This window comes from Mercenaria mercenaria, chromosome 2, assembly GCF_021730395.1.
Source record: "Mercenaria mercenaria strain notata chromosome 2, MADL_Memer_1, whole genome shotgun sequence".
Taxonomy (NCBI): domain Eukaryota; kingdom Metazoa; phylum Mollusca; class Bivalvia; order Venerida; family Veneridae; genus Mercenaria; species Mercenaria mercenaria.
Window position 1 is genome coordinate 56,624,266 of NC_069362.1, and position 18,004 is coordinate 56,642,269.

At 36.2% G+C, this 18,004-nt stretch overlaps 1 protein-coding gene across 5 annotated transcripts in view; it reads left to right on the forward strand.

The window, feature by feature from the left end:
• The window catches only part of LOC123564000 (von Willebrand factor A domain-containing protein 3A-like), a 74,598-nt gene continuing 56,594 nt past the window's right edge, over positions 1 to 18,004 (forward strand). For all 5 annotated transcript variants that reach the window (XM_053536654.1, XM_053536655.1, XM_045357239.2 and 2 more), the window contains exons 1-7: positions 1 to 150; positions 4,468 to 4,611; positions 4,983 to 5,079; positions 9,277 to 9,404; positions 9,936 to 10,025; positions 14,082 to 14,136; positions 16,927 to 17,028. In XM_053536654.1, the coding sequence (XP_053392629.1) occupies positions 77 to 150; positions 4,468 to 4,611; positions 4,983 to 5,079; positions 9,277 to 9,404; positions 9,936 to 10,025; positions 14,082 to 14,136; positions 16,927 to 17,028 (690 nt within the window). In that variant the 5' untranslated portion in view covers positions 1 to 76. The remainder of the gene's footprint in view (positions 151 to 4,467; positions 4,612 to 4,982; positions 5,080 to 9,276; positions 9,405 to 9,935; positions 10,026 to 14,081; positions 14,137 to 16,926; positions 17,029 to 18,004) is intronic.

Sequence of the window (18,004 nt, forward strand, 5' to 3'; positions counted from 1 at the left end):
TCCGGAGGAGTTAGCAACAGTGTCAACATCCTCGCTAGAAAATGTTTTGATTTTGCGAACAAATTTAGAAAATCACATGGATATATTTGGGTCAGGAAGACGGCGTTCAAAGCCGTCATTCCTCGGTGGAATTGATGAAGAAAGTCAAGGGTAAGCTTCTTTCTCGTAATTCCGAGCCTTTTCATTGATCCGAAGCAGACGCTGGGATTCAGTATTGGTCAGTAATTTTCTGCATAATATGAATTATGGCACCGCCTAGCATGGGGATTTATCTTTTATATATCCACTTACAAATAAATATTTAACACTCAAAAGAAAGTGAAAGTTTGCTCTAACATTGAAGTTTACATTTAGTGTCATCATATACTCTACATCACTAATCTCGCGTCATCACTAATTTCGCGGTATTTGAGTTGCGCCACCTACGTGGTGTTTACCGGTGAAGTTCGTGACCTATTTTACTCATGCTGGCGAAAAATGTTCCTACCTGCAGTTACATTGCTAAATATCTGTCAATATTTATTAAAATCGTATTTTCACATATCTATTGCAAAAATCCATGAATTAAGCAAATATTTGCAATGTTTATAAGTTCGTCTACCAGCTGATCGGCATTTGTCCTCATTAATTATGCAAATTAAGTCCAGCCTATAGGTTAGAGGACACCAAGTTTTACGTAACATCCCCCAGCTACACAAAAATGAATGAAATATCAGTATCAGGCGAAACATCAAAACGTCTTAACTCGACGGATTTTAAGGGGGAGGAGGGGATATGGGGGCCCCCTGACCATCTCCTCAAAATACACCCATTATACTGAGCAGTGAATTTGAACATGTTAGATAACTATCAAATAGAAAATATTAAGTAATAGTACGATTCTTAGGCTCCGCTACATTATGACCACGCCCGCGACCTTTTGATTTACTTGCAAAATATCTGGTGTGTCCGCTGCCCAGAGGAGAATATTTTCGATAGTGCCAATGTGAACAGATAATATAAAACGTTTAAATTGGCGTTTATTGACTTTTGAGTGTTTCTGTTAGTTTGACTTAGATAGCTTTTCAATGTTTGAATTATATTTAGTGTTTTTTAACCTATGATAGTTTGATTGACACAATTGTTGACCTATACCGCGACATTAGTGATGTGACGTCACATGATAACAATGGCTGACTATTGTTGTTCGAAGTACACATTGATGTTTCTTGAATGATATCTTATTCATTTTCACACAGTTATTGATGCATATGACATGAAATATTGTGGTAAAGACAAGAAATACACTGTTGTGTTGTTTCTTGTTTAATGTCGTTACGTCGAATGTCAAGTACCGCGACATTACAGATGAACGGTATACCTCTTATTGCGAATATCATACTTTATAAATTTACGAGAAGCCGTGACCATGGCGTCATTCACCGCGTTCGCGCACTTTTTGTACTCCACGCAGAATTTTGATGGCCTTCACTCTTCCTTACTGTTTTAAAAGTGTTTGTCAGTTGCATGTACAGTTTTCATTACAAAAAGAAGTAAAAAAAATCATGTGGGCGCGGTTTACGAATTTCTGTGACTGATTCGGGGTGCTCATATGTTCATGCAGACAACCAGTCTGCAACGTGTACATAAACCGGAACCCGAAAACATCGAAAAAATTGCCTTAGTATATGCAAACAACAAAGACGAATAACTATATACGGACGTTACTGTTTCGGGGATTATCATCCCCGGCGCATCGCATCATGGATAAATCCCCTATTACCACCACACCGACATATCTGACAAACATGAACAAGTCTCCTAAGTATCTGGTGGCATTTTAAAAATACCCTTTAATATATCGATACTTATCATACTATCTGGCCTGGTCGAACTAATACGACGTATAGGATATAGTTTGTTTTATATTCTAATACGACCAGTGAATAACCTACATACATGTATAGCAAAATCTATCTTGGATTATTCTGCAATAAACCACTGGCGTGCAATGATGTTATCTGATCCAGGTGCGTAGCACGGTTGTAAAAAGTAGTTACCATTTTTTCTTACACTGTTGATACTAGTATGTCATGTTAGAATCGAAATAACAAGTTCCCAAGTATGATTTATCGTAGAATAACCCTAGTTTTTCGTTCTTATGCGAAACAATATATCACTCAGGCCTACAGCCTTCATGATATATTCTTACGCATAAGAACTCAAAACACGGGGCCTAAAATAAAATATTATTTGTTTCCCCATCCCCTACCTACCCAGTGAAAATGGGCCCTACCCAAAAGATTTTATTGCCAAAACCAAACAAAAAATATTTTTTTAATAACTTTTGGCAATTGTTTAAAGAATAAGTATGAAATCAATCTTATGATCTTTTTAAAGAATACTGCATAACTGATATTTATATATGTATGTCAGATTGTTGGTATTTTTTGAAGTTTTTCTTCTACAATTTTTTGTGTGGATCAATAGTGATGAATTTAAAAAAAAAAAAAAAAAATATTCTGCCTACCTACCTACCCGAACTTCGTCAGCTAGGGTCGGGATGGGGAAACAAAGAATATTTTAAGTTCGGCCCGGGTTATTCTACGATAAACCTCACTTAGGAACTTATTATTTCTTAATTGTGACAGTCAAACTGCGGTGGCTGCAAAAGTCAGAAATTAAAACAACAGCCACTCGGTGACAGTAAGCTTGTCTACTATCAGGCCTAGTCCAACAAATTTGATGTGATCATATGAAATATTGAGAATTTTTTTCATATATGGGCAATATCCCCACTCACGTCAAACACTAGTCAAAATAATTTGACGTTCAGATTGATTTATATTTGTGACGGGGCAATCTAAAAGTCAAAACTTTGTAGGACCAAAATAATAGAGATAAGTCACAGTACACAATCATATAAAGTTATTGGTTTTATTGCTTGGCGTGTAGACACGGTAAACATTAATAGTGTTCAGTACATACATAGGTTTAAATCACCAGAAAATTTGTATTTTTGGATATTATTTGATCAGTTTTACGTAAACCAATGAGGAATTGAATCCCCTTAAGCTACATGTAAGTTTTATTTGAATTTATGGCCAATTTGTGACATAATCAGCATTTAAATCAGTAGCATGTACAGCATTGGCAGCAATGAAGATTTCATCCAAAAGTGCTTCCACTATTTTGGTCTTTCAAGTGTTTGAACGTGAGTGGGGATATTGCCTATATATAAAAATTATCTCAATATTTCCTAGGATTGCATCAAATTTGTTGGACTACTGGAAAGACCAAAATAGTGGAAGCAGTGGCCTTTACATGCCATAGGTTTATATGCCAATTAAGTCACGAATTGGCCATAAATTCAAATGTCAATCCATATATATATTATTACCTGTCATGGACTAATATCAGCAAATCTCTCTAAGTCTTACCTGTTGATATTTTGTATCATTTTTTTAGTGCTGTTTCTTGCATGAAAATAAAATAAAATGGTTTATTATTAATACCGAGTCATCAATTTGGCATGAACAGTATGTCTGTAAGCCAGAATCACCTATCACGTCGTATGGCACTCAGATAAAAATGAGAAGTAAAAATTGTAGAAATTTGATCGATGAAAATCTGTCTGCAACTGGAAAGTTTTATGATGTAAATATTTAGAACAAGCAGTTTACAAGTCATTCTTTTACAATGAAGACCAAATTTATAATTGTGTTACAATACCAGTTGATATTTTGGTTAATCAACAGTTTGTTTGTAAAGTGCTTTTTACACTCGCACAATCATGTTGACAGTTAAACTGAAAGTGTTAAAGATGTATCCGCATAGCTGACTGGCCAAATACAGTCATGTCTGGTTTTAGTAACTTTTATGGATAATTTATGATTCTCAAAGTTCTCGAAAAAATCTCACAATTTCGTGAAGTAGGCTTCTGAGAGTTTAAATTATGCCATCGTCATTTAGATTCAACCTATTTTGACAGCGTGCGAATTGTCAACAGTCTGAATTGTGGTACTTAACGAGTGTTGATAAAAAAGTTGGGCGACTAGAATTTCTCTTCATTACGGACGAACAAATGTATTACTGTCAGATTTTTTAATGTGTGCATTATACCCGCAGATTTTCAAAACTTGTTTGCAAATTATTTTTTATGTGTGAATTACGACGATTTTTGTGTGGATGGGAATGCTGTAAAAGGAATGTCTAGCCGTCTGGTAATTACCACATGATACAACATACATGTATTGTGCATTACTTTTGCAGAAATGTTTCATGAATTATGTCCCTTTCATCTTATTAACATGTCAAGATAAGTCATAAGTTAGTAATTGAAATTTGGTCTGAAATGTATGATTGTAAAATTAGTTTGATGGTATTTCTCAAAATCTACAAACTTGGCTACCCTATTATCTCAAGAATTTTCAGTTTTCCCAAATATTGTAATTTCCCACTTTTACGCCAACCCTGGTTATTTTGTAGTGAAATAAACCGTTCATTTCATCTGGAAACAGCAAGAGATAACAGTGAGAAAAAAGATGCAGAGAAAGAGAAGCAGGACGAGGAGGACAATAAAGATGATGCCAGCAGTAGCAGTGATGATAGTGATGGCGAAGATTTTCTAGAGTAAGAAATATTTGCTTGTTAAACATTTAAGAAATGCCATTTTATCAACACTGTAATGTATTCTAAACAGTGCTGGATTGAATAATCATAATGACTATCGCATGTTTTAAATTTACATCCAGATGTCATAAGTAACATTAAAAAGACCAGTTGCAATAATGGTTGTTTGTAACAGACCCAATGATGGAATATTTCTTTTCCAATTAGTTGTTTAATGTACCAGTTTTCCTCATGAAATATACTTCTCTAGTTGTTTAATAAAATTTCCATCAGTGATAGATCTTTGTGACAGTGACTTTGTATAACAAATAATTTGCATCAATGATAATGCAGCTAGCTGTAAGTAGATAAAAAGCTTTGTCTGTTTTCAGTGATTCTGAGGAAGAATGGCATGATGTTTATACTGAAAATGCAAAACCTCCAAGTGCTTTAACAGTAACTCATGTCAGTCACACACATGATCTACAGGTATTGGTAATATTTAGCGCCTGTTCACATGCTTTTTGAAATGCTTAGTGTTTAGCTTGTCTTATTCTTGAAAAAAAATCTAGGAGGTATTGTCGTCACTTGATTGTCGTTATTGGTTACAATTTTTGTTTAGGTCCTGGCCGATCCTCTTTTTCTCAAAATCTATAAGAGCTAGAGCTTTGAAACTTTGCAGACTTGTTTGTCATCATTAATTGAGTAAAAAGGCCAAGAACTTTCACTTGCATTTTGTCAAAATTATGGTCCTTTTGGTACTTAGAAATTGGAAATTCTTGGTTAAATTTTTTGTTTAGGGTCACTTTACTTGAATACTTTAACTTTTTGTTTAGGTCCAGTTTACTTGACTACTAAGAGAGCAATTTAGCTTTGAAACTTTCGTAGACTTGTTTGTCATCATGAGGTTAGTATGTGAATCAAGAACCATAACTCTGATGACTTGTGCACTGTTTCAAAATTATGGCCAATATGTACATAGACAATTGCAATTTTCTGGTTATTAATCCCCCGCCGTGGCGGAGGGATTATAGGAATGGTCTGCGTCCGTCCGTCTGTCCGTCCTTCCGTCCGTCTTTCTGTCCGTCCTTCCGTCCGTAACAAAATCGTGTCCGGTCCATATCTCCTAAACCCCCCGAAGGATTTTCATGAAACTTGGGTCAAATGATCACCTCATCAAGACGATGTGCAGAACCCATGAGTCAGCCTTGTCGGTTCAAGGTCAAGGTCACAACTCGAGGTCAAAGGTTTGAGCCTGCCATTTTGTGTCCGCTCTATATCTCCTAAACCCCTTGAAGGAATTTTATAAAACTTGAGTCAAATGATCACCTCATCAAGACGATGTGCAGAACCCATGAGTCAGCCATGCCGGCTCAAGGTCAAGGTCACAACTCAAGGTCAAAGGTTTGAGCCTTCCATTTTGTGTCCGCTCTATATCTCTTAAACCCCTTGAAGGAATTTTATAAAACTTGGGTCAAATGATCACCTCATCAGGACGATGTGCAGAACCCATGAGTCAGTCATGCCGGCTCAAGGTCAAGGTCACAACTTAGGGTCAAAGGTTTGAACCTTCCATTTTGTGTCCGCTCTATATCTCCTAAACCCCTTGAAGGCTTTTCATCAAACTTGGGTCAAACGATCACCTCATCAAGGCGATGTGCAGACCTTATGAGTCAGCCATGTCGGCTCAAGGTCAAGGTCACAACTGAAGGTCAAAGGTTTGAGCCTTCCATTTCGTGTCCGCTCTATATCTCCTAAACCCCTTGAAGGAATTTTATAAAACTTGGGTCAAATGATTACCTCATCGGAACGATGTGCAGAAATTATGAGACAGCCATGCCAGCTCAAGGTCAAGGTCACAACTCAAAGTCAAAGGTTTGAGCCTTCCATTTTGTGTCCGCTCTATATCTCTTAAACCCCTTGAAGGAATTTTATAAAACTTAGGTCAAATGATCACCTCATCAAGATGATGTGCAGAACCCATGAGTCAGTCATGCCGGCTCAAGGTCAAGGTCACAACTTAGGGTCAAAGGTTTGAACCTTCCATTTTGTGTCCGCTCTATATCTCCTAAACCCCTTGAAGGATTTTCATCAAACTTGGGTCAAACGATCACCTCATCAAGGCGATGTGCAGACCTTATGAGTCAGCCATGTCGGCTCAAGGTCAAGGTCACAACTGAAGGTCAAAGGTTTGAGCCTTCCATTTTGTGTCCGCTCTATATCTCTTAAACCCCTTGAAGGAATTTTATAAAACTTGGGTCAAATGATTACCTCATCAGAACGATGTGCAGAAATTATGAGTCAGCCATGCCAGCTCAAGGTCAAGGTCACAACTAAGGGTTGAAGGTTTGAGCCTTCCATTTGGTGTCCACTCTGTATCTCCTTAACCCCTTGAAGGATTTTCATCAAACTTGGGTCAAATGATCACCTCATCAACAACTCATGAGTCAGCCATGTCAACTCAAGGTCAAGGTCACAACTGAAGGTCAAAGGTTTCAGCTCTGTATCTCCTAAACCCCTTGAAGGATTTTCATGAAACTTTGGTCAAATGATCACCTCATCAAGACGTTGTGCAGAATTCATGAGTCAGCCATGTCAGTTCAAGGTCAAGGTCACAGCTAAAATCAAAGGTTTTACCCTTTCACTATCCATAGCAGTGGCGGGGGATTTAGCTGTCTTTCAGACTGCCTTGTTTTAGAGGCCACTAGAGCTAAAAATAGAAACACTTTTAAATGACGTTTCTCATGAACCACTTGGTGGACCTTTATCAAACTTGGTCTGTATTATCATTGGAAGGTCTTCTCCCTGATTTGTTCATATAGGGGCATCCAGCCCTTTTTAGGTGTCACTAGAGTTAGAAATAGAAGCATAACTTTTCTCATGAACCACGATATGAACGTTCATTAAACTTGGTCTGTAGCATCATTTATATATAGCACTAGAGATCAGTCAGTGACTCAAATAATAATCCTACATTGCATTTACCTATACACATGTATGACACAAGTTAAAGGGAACAGTGAAGTAACTGTATAGTTAAAAACTTAATGATAAGTCATTTCTTTGAAATGTCAGTTTTCATGGTAAATACTGAAGAGTTTTTTCTTGTTGGCTCACCTGAACAAGAAGTGCTTGAAGTTAGCTATTGTGATCATTCACCATCCGGCATCCATCCGTCTGTCCACACATTCCTTTAAACAACATCTCCTCTGAAACCATTTAGTGGAAGTTGATGAAACTTGGCCTAGATGTTCCTTAGGTGGGCAGCTTCTATTAAAAGTTGTTCAAATGTTTTGGCTTGGTTGCACATAGGGGCTGCCAGGGATTTGAATAAAAAAAATCTTTTAACAACATCTCTGCCTAAACAGCTGGTTCAATTTTGAAATAATTTCATACAAATGGTCCTTATGTAACGCTCTACCAAGAGTGTCCAAATTATCCTGATTCATCAATAAACATGGCCGCCAGGGGATGTGGTCACTTTTTCCTATATGTATATATTGGAAACTTTAAAACTCTTCTTGTATGAAACAGATGGCTTTGTTTTGAAATAATTTTACGCAAATGGTCCTTGTGTGATTCTCTACCAAGATTGTTCGAATAATTTTGATTCATCAAAAAGCATGGCCGCCAGAGCCTCACGGCTTGCATGGTCACTTTTCCCTATATGTATTTAGTGGAAACTTTAAAAATCTTCTTGTATGAAACTGCTAACCCAATTTTAAAATAAATTCACACAAATGAACCTTGTGCGACTCTCTACCAAGATTTTTGATTTTTCTGATTTACAAAGAACATGGCTGCCAAGGTCACTTTACGTAACCTATATGTATATATTGGATCTTGTCTCAAACTGCTGACCCCAGAGACAACCAGAGGGAGTAGTTTCTTTTCATATATATATATATTAAAAAAGTCAGTATTTCCTTCATGCAGTATAGTATATATTTTAAAAAATCTTCTTGTCAGAAAACACTGGCCCAATATCAAAATGTTTTCACAGATGTTTTCCATATGTGGCCCTCTTCCAAAGTTGTTAAGCAATCTGTGAAGCTCAGGTGAGTGATCCAGGGCCGTCATGACTCTATTGTTTTTTTTGTAAGCCCTGTTTTTAGACTTCATAGTATTAGTCTATCATGAATTTCAGGGGACCTTTGTTATACAATGTTAACATCATTCATGTTTCTTTTATTATGTCTCTCACCACACAGTGGTGTGGGAGACATATTGATTTACTCCAGTCTGTGTGTGTGTCTGTCACAAAGCTTGTCCTTACTCTAAGTCGAACATTTCTCATCTGATCTTCACCAAACATGTTCAATAACTAGCCAAATTGGCCTAGGCAGTTTGGAATTATGGCCCTTGAATTACCAAAAAACACTTAGATATCTTGCGCATTTTTGACCTCAAACTGGCGCCTATACTACTTTTAAAAGTAGTATAGGGATCCTTCTGGTGTCAAAAATGTGCATGCACATGTGCTCTAAGTAAACAGTATATAAAGACTGACTTATATTTAGATGATTAGGCAGTTGTTGGAGACATGCTCTTTTCTTAAAAGCAGCTCTAGTTTGTTATTGTTAAGCCAATTGTAACTTTTTACACAGTCTGAACAAATATTGATTAAACAGATTTAATTAAGTAAAAAGTTCAGAAATAAAAGGGGAATTATTTACCTTTATTCAGCAATTGGCGGACATTGAGGCAGCTGTAAATGCCGAGCACCAGACTTCTGATGAATGGTTGAAAAGTCATAGTTTAGAATACATGAACCTCGAGTTGAAAGACCTGGTTGACAGGGGTAAAATAGGAAGGTGAGATTTGAGGCATGTTGCATTATGGTGGACATCAAATATATAATGCATGTTAATTTTTTAAGTGCAGTGAAATATTCTAGGCAGTTTTTAGTACTGACAGCAGTGGTTTTTCATGGAACGTCTAATATTGGAAACAGTTTTGAAGTAAACCATCTTTTCTGAAAAAATATTGAGTTACCCATTAATGCCAATGCATAGAGTTTTCAATTTCACAGTACAGTAAAACTTGGTTAAAAGGAAATTGTCAGGGTCTTAAAAAGTATTTGCTATATACAAGGTACCTTTTATCCACATAGCGTTATAAGCAAAAACAGATGGTAGTACATGTAATATATGAAGGGAAAAAAAACAAAAGAAACAGTCGCAGATATTGCTACTATTATTATGAATAAACTGTTTTTGCCAGCACACAATATTCTACAAATAAAAATGAACCTTGTAAATGTGTGTTAAAAGCTGTAACTTGTTTTGCAACCGTCAGTCGTGTGTATGAATATTCTATCTGACAGTTCTTTTCTTATGTGACAGACTTGAACCAGATTTGAAGACAGGCAAGCCCAAACAGCACATACAGTTTGATGCATATGATGTCAATGAATTTGAATATAAACTGAACTTGTAAGTACTAAAATACTAAGATAGGTAAGAGTGGAGATATTTTGCAATGTGTTTAAAAGTCTTTAATTGAAGTTTACTGAAAAATATAGATATGATAACAATTAGTTAGTTTGACTGCTTATTAACCAGGTTTTTAGGTTGGCGAATATCGTTGGTTGGGAGGACGGGCATGTGGCTGGGTGTTTTCAACTTCTGATTTTCGCTCAGTAACTTGAGTTATTAGATTCAAATGAAACATGGTATATAGGTAGCTTGCTTAGAAACAAAGTTTGAGATTGCATAAAAAAATATGAGATCACTAGTTTAAAGGTCAAGGTCACTGTGTGCTAAAAATAGAAAAAAAGTATTGATGTTTTGAAATCAAACTTGGCCTGTAGCTAGCTTATAGAAAAAGGATTGTATATGTGGTCAGTTCAAGGTCAGCATAACTTAATTAATTAATTTTCATTCTAAGAAAATTCCACCATGGTGTAGTGGTCTAGAGCATTTGGCCAAAGGGACTTTTTGAGCTGTGGAAGGCATGGGTCACGGTTCAAAGCCCACTGAGATCCATTTTTATACGCCCGTTTGAAAAACGGGACGTATTATGGGAACGCCCCTGGCGGGCGGCGTCCACAGACTTTGTCCGGACCATATCTTCTACATGCATGGAGGGATTTTGATGAAACTTGGCACAGTTGTTCACCATCATGAGACGGAGTGTCATGCGCAAGAACCAGGTCCCTAGGTCTAAGGTCAAGGTCACACTTAGAGGTCAAAGGTCAAATTCAAGAATGACTGTCCGGAGCATATCTTCTTCATGCATGGAGGGATTTTGATGAAAGTTGGCACAGTTGTTCATCATCATGAGACGGAGTGTCATGCGCAAGAACCAGGTCCCTAGGTCTAAGGTCAAGGTCACACTTAGAGGTCAAAGGACACAAGAAAAAAAACTTTGTCCGGAGCATATCTTCTTCATGCATGGAGGGATTTTGATATAACTTGGCACAAATGTTCACCACCACGAGACGGAGTGTCATGCGCAAGAACCAGGTCCCTAGGTCTAAGGTCAAGGTCACACTTTGAGGTCAAAGGATACAAGAAAAAATGAAAACCTTGTCCGGAGCATTTCTTATTCATGCATGGAGGGATTTTGATATAACTTGGCACAAATGTTCACCACCACGAGACGGAGTGTCATGCGCAAGAACCAGGTCCCTAGGTCTAAGGTCAAGGTCACACTTAGAGGTCAAAGGATACAAGAATGAAAACCTTGTCCGGAGCATTTCTTCTTCATGCATAGAGGGATTTTGATATAACTTGGCACAAATGTTCACCACCACGAGAGGGAGTGTCATGCGCAAGAACCAGGTCCCTAGGTCTAAGGTCAAGGTCACACTTAGAGGCCAAAGGTCAGATACAAGAATGACTTTGTCCGAAGCATTTCTTCTTCATGCATGGAGGGATTTTGATATAACTTGGCACAATTATACACCATCATGAGACGAAGTGTCATGCGCAGTTCCCTTTTTAGAATTACTTCCCTTTGTTGTTACTATAAGTAGCTTATATTGTAACTTTTTCATTACTAGTCGTAGGGAAAAATCGAGACCACTTTTCTGTAGTACAACATGCATGCTACATCCAATTATGAGGTGTATTTTGACCAATCTCTACCTGGTAAAGATTTTTGTGTGGACTTTTTTTTGGATTTTTTTTTTTTTTTTTTTTTTACAATTACCTTCCCTTAGTTGTTACTATAAATAACTTATATTGTAACTTTTTTATAATTGACCGTAGGGAAAAAACAAGACCACTTTTCTGTGGTACAACATAGATGTTACTTTCAAATTTTAGGTGTATTTTAAGATATCTCTACCTGGTAAGGAGTTTTTTTGTGGACTTAGAAAAACAAAAGACTTACAATGATTACTAAACAACCACAAAATTAAAATTCCATTTGCAAATACAGGTGCTAGAGTAAAGAAATTTGCTGTGACGGGCGTATATTGTGACATTCTGGCACTCTTGTTTTTGTTCTGTGATAAAAAGGTCATTTTAATGCCTTTGGGTCAAGGTCAAGGTCACAGTTAAAAATAGATTTTTTTCTGAATGTGGTCATCAAAAAGGTGGTTTCCAGTTTTAGTTTTGACTAACTTGGTGTACAATAAGCTTATCTGAAGACTTAGCTTTTGATGATATTTGGGGTTACTTTACTAAAAATAGGAATATGGCCTCCACACAATATCTAACTTTGGGTACACATATTGTCAGTAAACTTGGTGTGTATATAGCTTTTATCAAACACAAAGGTTGGGAATGTATTTAGGAGTCACTTTGGTCAAGGTTAAGGTCACTGTAACTAAGAACAGAAAAATGGTTTCCATTCAGTACCACTAGTATGGAATGAGATAACTTAGTCTGCGTCCACGTCGGCATCCCGATTAATGGTTAAGTTTTTTGTATGTAAGCAGGTCTCAGTAACCACATGTGGGAATGGATTGAAACTTCACATACTTATTCACGGCGATAAACTGACTTACACTGCACAGGTTCCATAACTCTATTTTGATTTTTTTTTTTACATAATTGTGCCCCTTTTTCCACTTAGAAATTTTTTGTTAAGGTTTTGTATGTAAGCTGGTATCTCAGTATCCACTAAAAGGAATGGATTGAAACTTCACACACTTGTTCACTGTCATGATCTGACATGCATTGTGCAGGTCTCATTACTCTACTTTGCATTTTTACAAAATTATGCCCCTTTTTCAACTTAGCAGTTTTTGGTAAATTTTTTATGTAAGCTGGTATTTCAGTATCCACTAAAAGGAATGGATTGAAACTTCACACACTTGTTCACTGTCATGATCTGACATGCATTGTGCAGGTCCCATAACTCTATTCTGCATTTTTACAAAATTATGCCCCTTTTTCGATTTAGCAGTTTTTGGTTAAGTTTTTGTATGTAAGCTGGTATCTCAGTACCCACTAATTGGAATGGATTGAAACTTCACACACATGTACACTGTCATGATCTGACATGTGATGCTTAGGTTACATAACTCTACTTTGCTTTTTACAAAATTATGTCCCTTTTTTGACTTAGCAGTTTTTGGTTAAGTTTTGTATGTAAGCTGGTATCTCAGTACTCACTAATTGGAATGGATTGAAACTTCACACAATTGTCCATTGTCATGAACTGATTTGCGTTTTATAGTTTCCATAACCCTGTTTTTGCAATTTTACAAAATTATTCCCCTGTTTCAACTTTTCTTTTCATTCAACTGACAAGGTTGTTGAATAGTCGAGCGTTGCTGTCCTCCGACAGCTCTTGTTTTACATAAAAATGTCATTATAATACCATTGGGTCATGGTCAAGGTCATAGTTAAAATAAAAGATAGATTTTTTTCTTCACTTTGATTTTTTTCTTAATTTTGATCATCAAAAGCTGGTTTCCAGTTTATAACTTGAATTAGGATTGACTGACTATTGTGAAACTTTATGTACTGTGAAATCATTAATATTCGCGGGGGACTAATTTTCGTGGATTTCGTGGATTTTTTTTAATCAATCCACGAAATTTAATCCAAACGAACAAGTAAAATGCCCATTCAGTTTATGTTCAAAAGTTGAAATCCATGAATTCATATCCCAACAAAATTACCGTTTTGACAAAAACCACTAAATTTCGTGCCCATGAAATTAAATGATTTTACAGTATAGCAAGCTTATATTTAGAGCTGACATTGGATTGGATTGTATTTTGGGTCACTATTACTAAAAATCGAAAAATGTTTTATGCTCATTATCATTGGTTTGGTCAAAACATGACCCTTTTTTAAACAGAAACTGCCCCCCACCCCCACACACACTTTCTTCTAACCTCCACTTTCTTGTGTTTCTCAGTATTGTTTCTTACTTTCCTGGCCCCTGCCCACAAGCTACACTATAAAAAAACTACAGTACTACCCACCGTCCAAGCTTTTACAAAGTGCTCGTTTTGAACTTTTCATCTACAGCGCCAAACTTCATTGTCTGCAGATAACTCCTGCTATTTATTACTGTTACAATTTCAGGGCCATAGAAACATTCACAAAGAGAATCAAATGGCTTCTGACAGGAAGTAAAAGGGTAAGATATTTAAACTTTATGAGTGATTATGCTTCAGCTAGCAATCAGATGACAAGGTGATATGTTGCTAATTATATAGTGACTTTCAACTGATTTTTTTTCTATTGAATTTCTGTGTGTAAGACTATTTCTAGGCTTTCTTTAGTATAAAGATACTTCTTTGGCATAATTAGGCCCATGCTTTTTGGCAGAAACCCTGTATCACTCACTCTGTATCACTCACTGTCTGGATGTCTGTTCGACCATTCGTCCATTCGAATTTGTGTCGTGCATACATCTTTAAGAGTATTTGACATAGTCATCTGACCTCATAGGATTGTTAATCAGCATGTGAAGTTTTTTATGCACCTGGGATTTTGTTTGGGATTTCACTCAGCCAGGCCAGAGTTATGGCCCTTGACTTAGTTGAAAATATGCATAGAAGGGCCTAGAAGTTTATGTTGTGATCACTCACGGTCATTCGTTTGTTGGCGTCAACATTTTCTTCAAATAACATCTGTGAAACCATTGTATGGAAGTTGATGGAACTTGGCCCTGATGTTCCTTTGGTGGTCCTCTTCAAGAATTTTTCAAATGGATCTGCTTGCTTGCACATTTTGGCCACCAGGGCTTAAAATAGAAAAATCTTGAAACATCTTCCCTTAAACATTTGCTCCAATTATAATGATTTTTATATAGGGAGATACAGTGATTTATTCTTGTCTGTCTGTCTGTCACAAAAGTTTGTTCAGACTACTCCTCTTAAACCGTCCATCCGTCCATCAACATTTTCTTTTCCAGACTTTTAGTAAAAAATTATAATAGCTTTCAAACTTTACTTGGTGACAAAGTACCACTTAAGAAGGATCCCTATTGCTTTTTTGGGACATTAGGTCAGAGGTCAATGTCAAGGTAACCTGGAGACTGAAAATGGTTTCTTGTCTCTAAGTCATAAAGTATAATAGCTATAGCTTTCAAACTTTTCACAGTTACTTAGTACCACTTGAGAAAGATTCCTATTAATTTTTAGGGTCAATAGCTCATTGGGCTGTGTGTCGGGTAGAATGATCGATATTCGATATATCATATGATGATTATTTATATATATATATATTTAGAAATACGTTTTCATTGAGTTACACATTTTCATATGCTTTTAAAAATAACATGCATTTTCTCAATGAGTAAAGAATACTTACTGATGACTTGGGATTTATTAAGCCATAAATTGTGCAGACGACATATTAGTTAGCCTGCCTTTCAAATCACAGGGTTAAGACAGTATTATCAAATAGACAGCATATACAAATTAAACCCTGTCAAATATTGTTTATTATCTCAATTGATAAAACAGAAGTAAGTGTTATTGTATCGCTGAGAGTTAACAGAAATAACATCAATGTGAATGGTATTTTTTCTACGTAAATTAAGTTATACATGCTCTTGTAATGGAAATGCCAACGTGTTGTTCTAAATTGACTGGAAACTTGTGAGTAAATACCTGTCAGTGCATGAATAAAAATAAATAACCAATGAAAAATGGATTTCCTTAAATTGCATGCTTAAATTACTTATGACACATCACGCTTGTCAGCAGGTGCCATTGAAGTTAGTAGTCAAAACATACATGATCTTGTGTACAGAAACAAGTTAAAAACACAGTTGCTGTCATGTGATACCAGCACTTGATTACAGCTTGCCTAAATACACTAAAATGACTGCCGGAATTGGTTACAAATACATATTTTTTTGTTCTTTCTATTTGATATATTGACAGATAAGACAACCTTTGATATGATATATCGATAGAACATACATAACCGGTATTCAGTTGATATCAAGAACCGGTATACGCCACTAGTGGTTCATAGGACAAAGTCAAAGACATCCTTTTTTATTATATGCCCAAAGGAACATATTATGTTATTATAATGCCGGTGTCCATCAGTCCGTCTGTTAGCAATTTCATGTCCCCTCTGTAACTCCTGAACCCTTTCATGGATTTTGAAGAAACGTGACACAAATGTTCACCACATCGAGGCAACATGTTGAGCGCATGTTCTGGATGGCTCGCTTCAAGGTCACACTTAGGGGTCAAAGGCTATATGACAATGTTTCATGTTCGATCTGTAACTCTTGAACAGCTTGAAGGATTTTAAAGAAACTTGACACAAATGTTCACCACATCAAGATGACATGCAGAGCACAATCATTTTTTGGGTGGCTTGCTTCAAGGTCAAGGTCACACTTAGGGTTCAAAGATCATACCAGAATCCCTTGAAGGATTTCGAAGAAACTTGACACACATGTTCACTACATTGAGACAACATGCAGAGTGCATATTCTGGATGGCTCACTTCAAGGCCAAGGTCACACTTAGGGGTCAAAAGTCATATGATTAGGTTTCATGTCTACTTTGTAGCTCTTGAATTGCTAGAAGGAGTTTAAAGAAACTTGGCACAAATGATCACCACATCAAGTTGACGTGCAGAGTGAAACTCTGGTTAGTGCTATAGGGCCATCATGACCCTCCTGTTAAAAGTAGTCATGTCTTACAGTGTATAACTTGACTAGTAAGACAACCCTCAGACATTATATTTTTGAAGATTCAGCTTTATAGCTATACACACTTGGTTTAAATAGTATTTATTTCAAGATATGTATTTAACTATATAATACATACAGAGGTATGTCTTGTGATTTAGAAATAAGCTACAAACTTGTATGAAAACTTCTTTCTTGATAACAAACTTTCCTGGAAGTAGAAAGTCAGGTGAGAATAATTCTATAAATGTTATACATGTTATTCAGGTATTTGGTAATGTGAAGGGTGAGAGATGTGTACTGTGTGTTGACACTTCCGATGCTAATACAGGATTTGGTAGGCTCACCGCATTTCAGGAGTCTCTCATTGTAAGTAGGTCATAACATGGTTCTTTTATCTCTGATAACACTTTATATCCTACAGCAGTTTCTTGAAGATTAACAATACATGCATGGAGCAAGGTTCAAAGCAGGCATTTAGTCATACTTATAACAAAGGAGATGTATAATAGTGCACACATTAGATCAATAACTCATCTAGAAGAAACATCACTTGCAGTTATGCTGCACTATGGTTGCGTATTTCTGACAGATATTTTTGACAGATAATTGTTCAGTGACATTGAATATAACAACAATATAGTATGACTAATGTTTGTTCCATGAGATTGTATTTTACAGCATTATATTATGACTAATGTTTGTTCTATGAGATTGTATTTTGCAACATTATGTTATGACTGACGTTTGTTCCATGAGATTGTATTTTACAACAGTATATTATGACTGACGTTTGTTCCATGAGATTGTATTTTACAACATTATATTATGACTGACGTTTGTTCCATGAGATTGTATTTTACAACATTATATTATGACTGACGTTTGTTCCATGAGATTGTATTTTACAACAGTATATTATGACTGACGTTCGTTCCATGAGATTGTATTTTACAACAGTATATTATGACTGACATTTGTTCCATGAGATTCTATTTTACAACATTATATTATGACTGACGTTTGTTCCATGAGATTCTATTTTACAACATTATATTATGACTGACGTTTGTTCCATGAGATTGTATTTTACAACATTATATTATGACTGAGACTTTGTTCCATGAGATTGTATTTTACAACAGTATATTATTACTGACGTTCGTTCCATGAGATTGTATTTTACAACAGTATATTATGACTGACGTTCGTTCCATGAGATTGTATTTTACAACAGTATATTATGACTGACGTTCGTTCCATGAGATTGTATTTTACAACAGTATATTATGAATGATGTTCGTTCCATGAGATTGTATTTTACAACAGTATATTATGAATGACG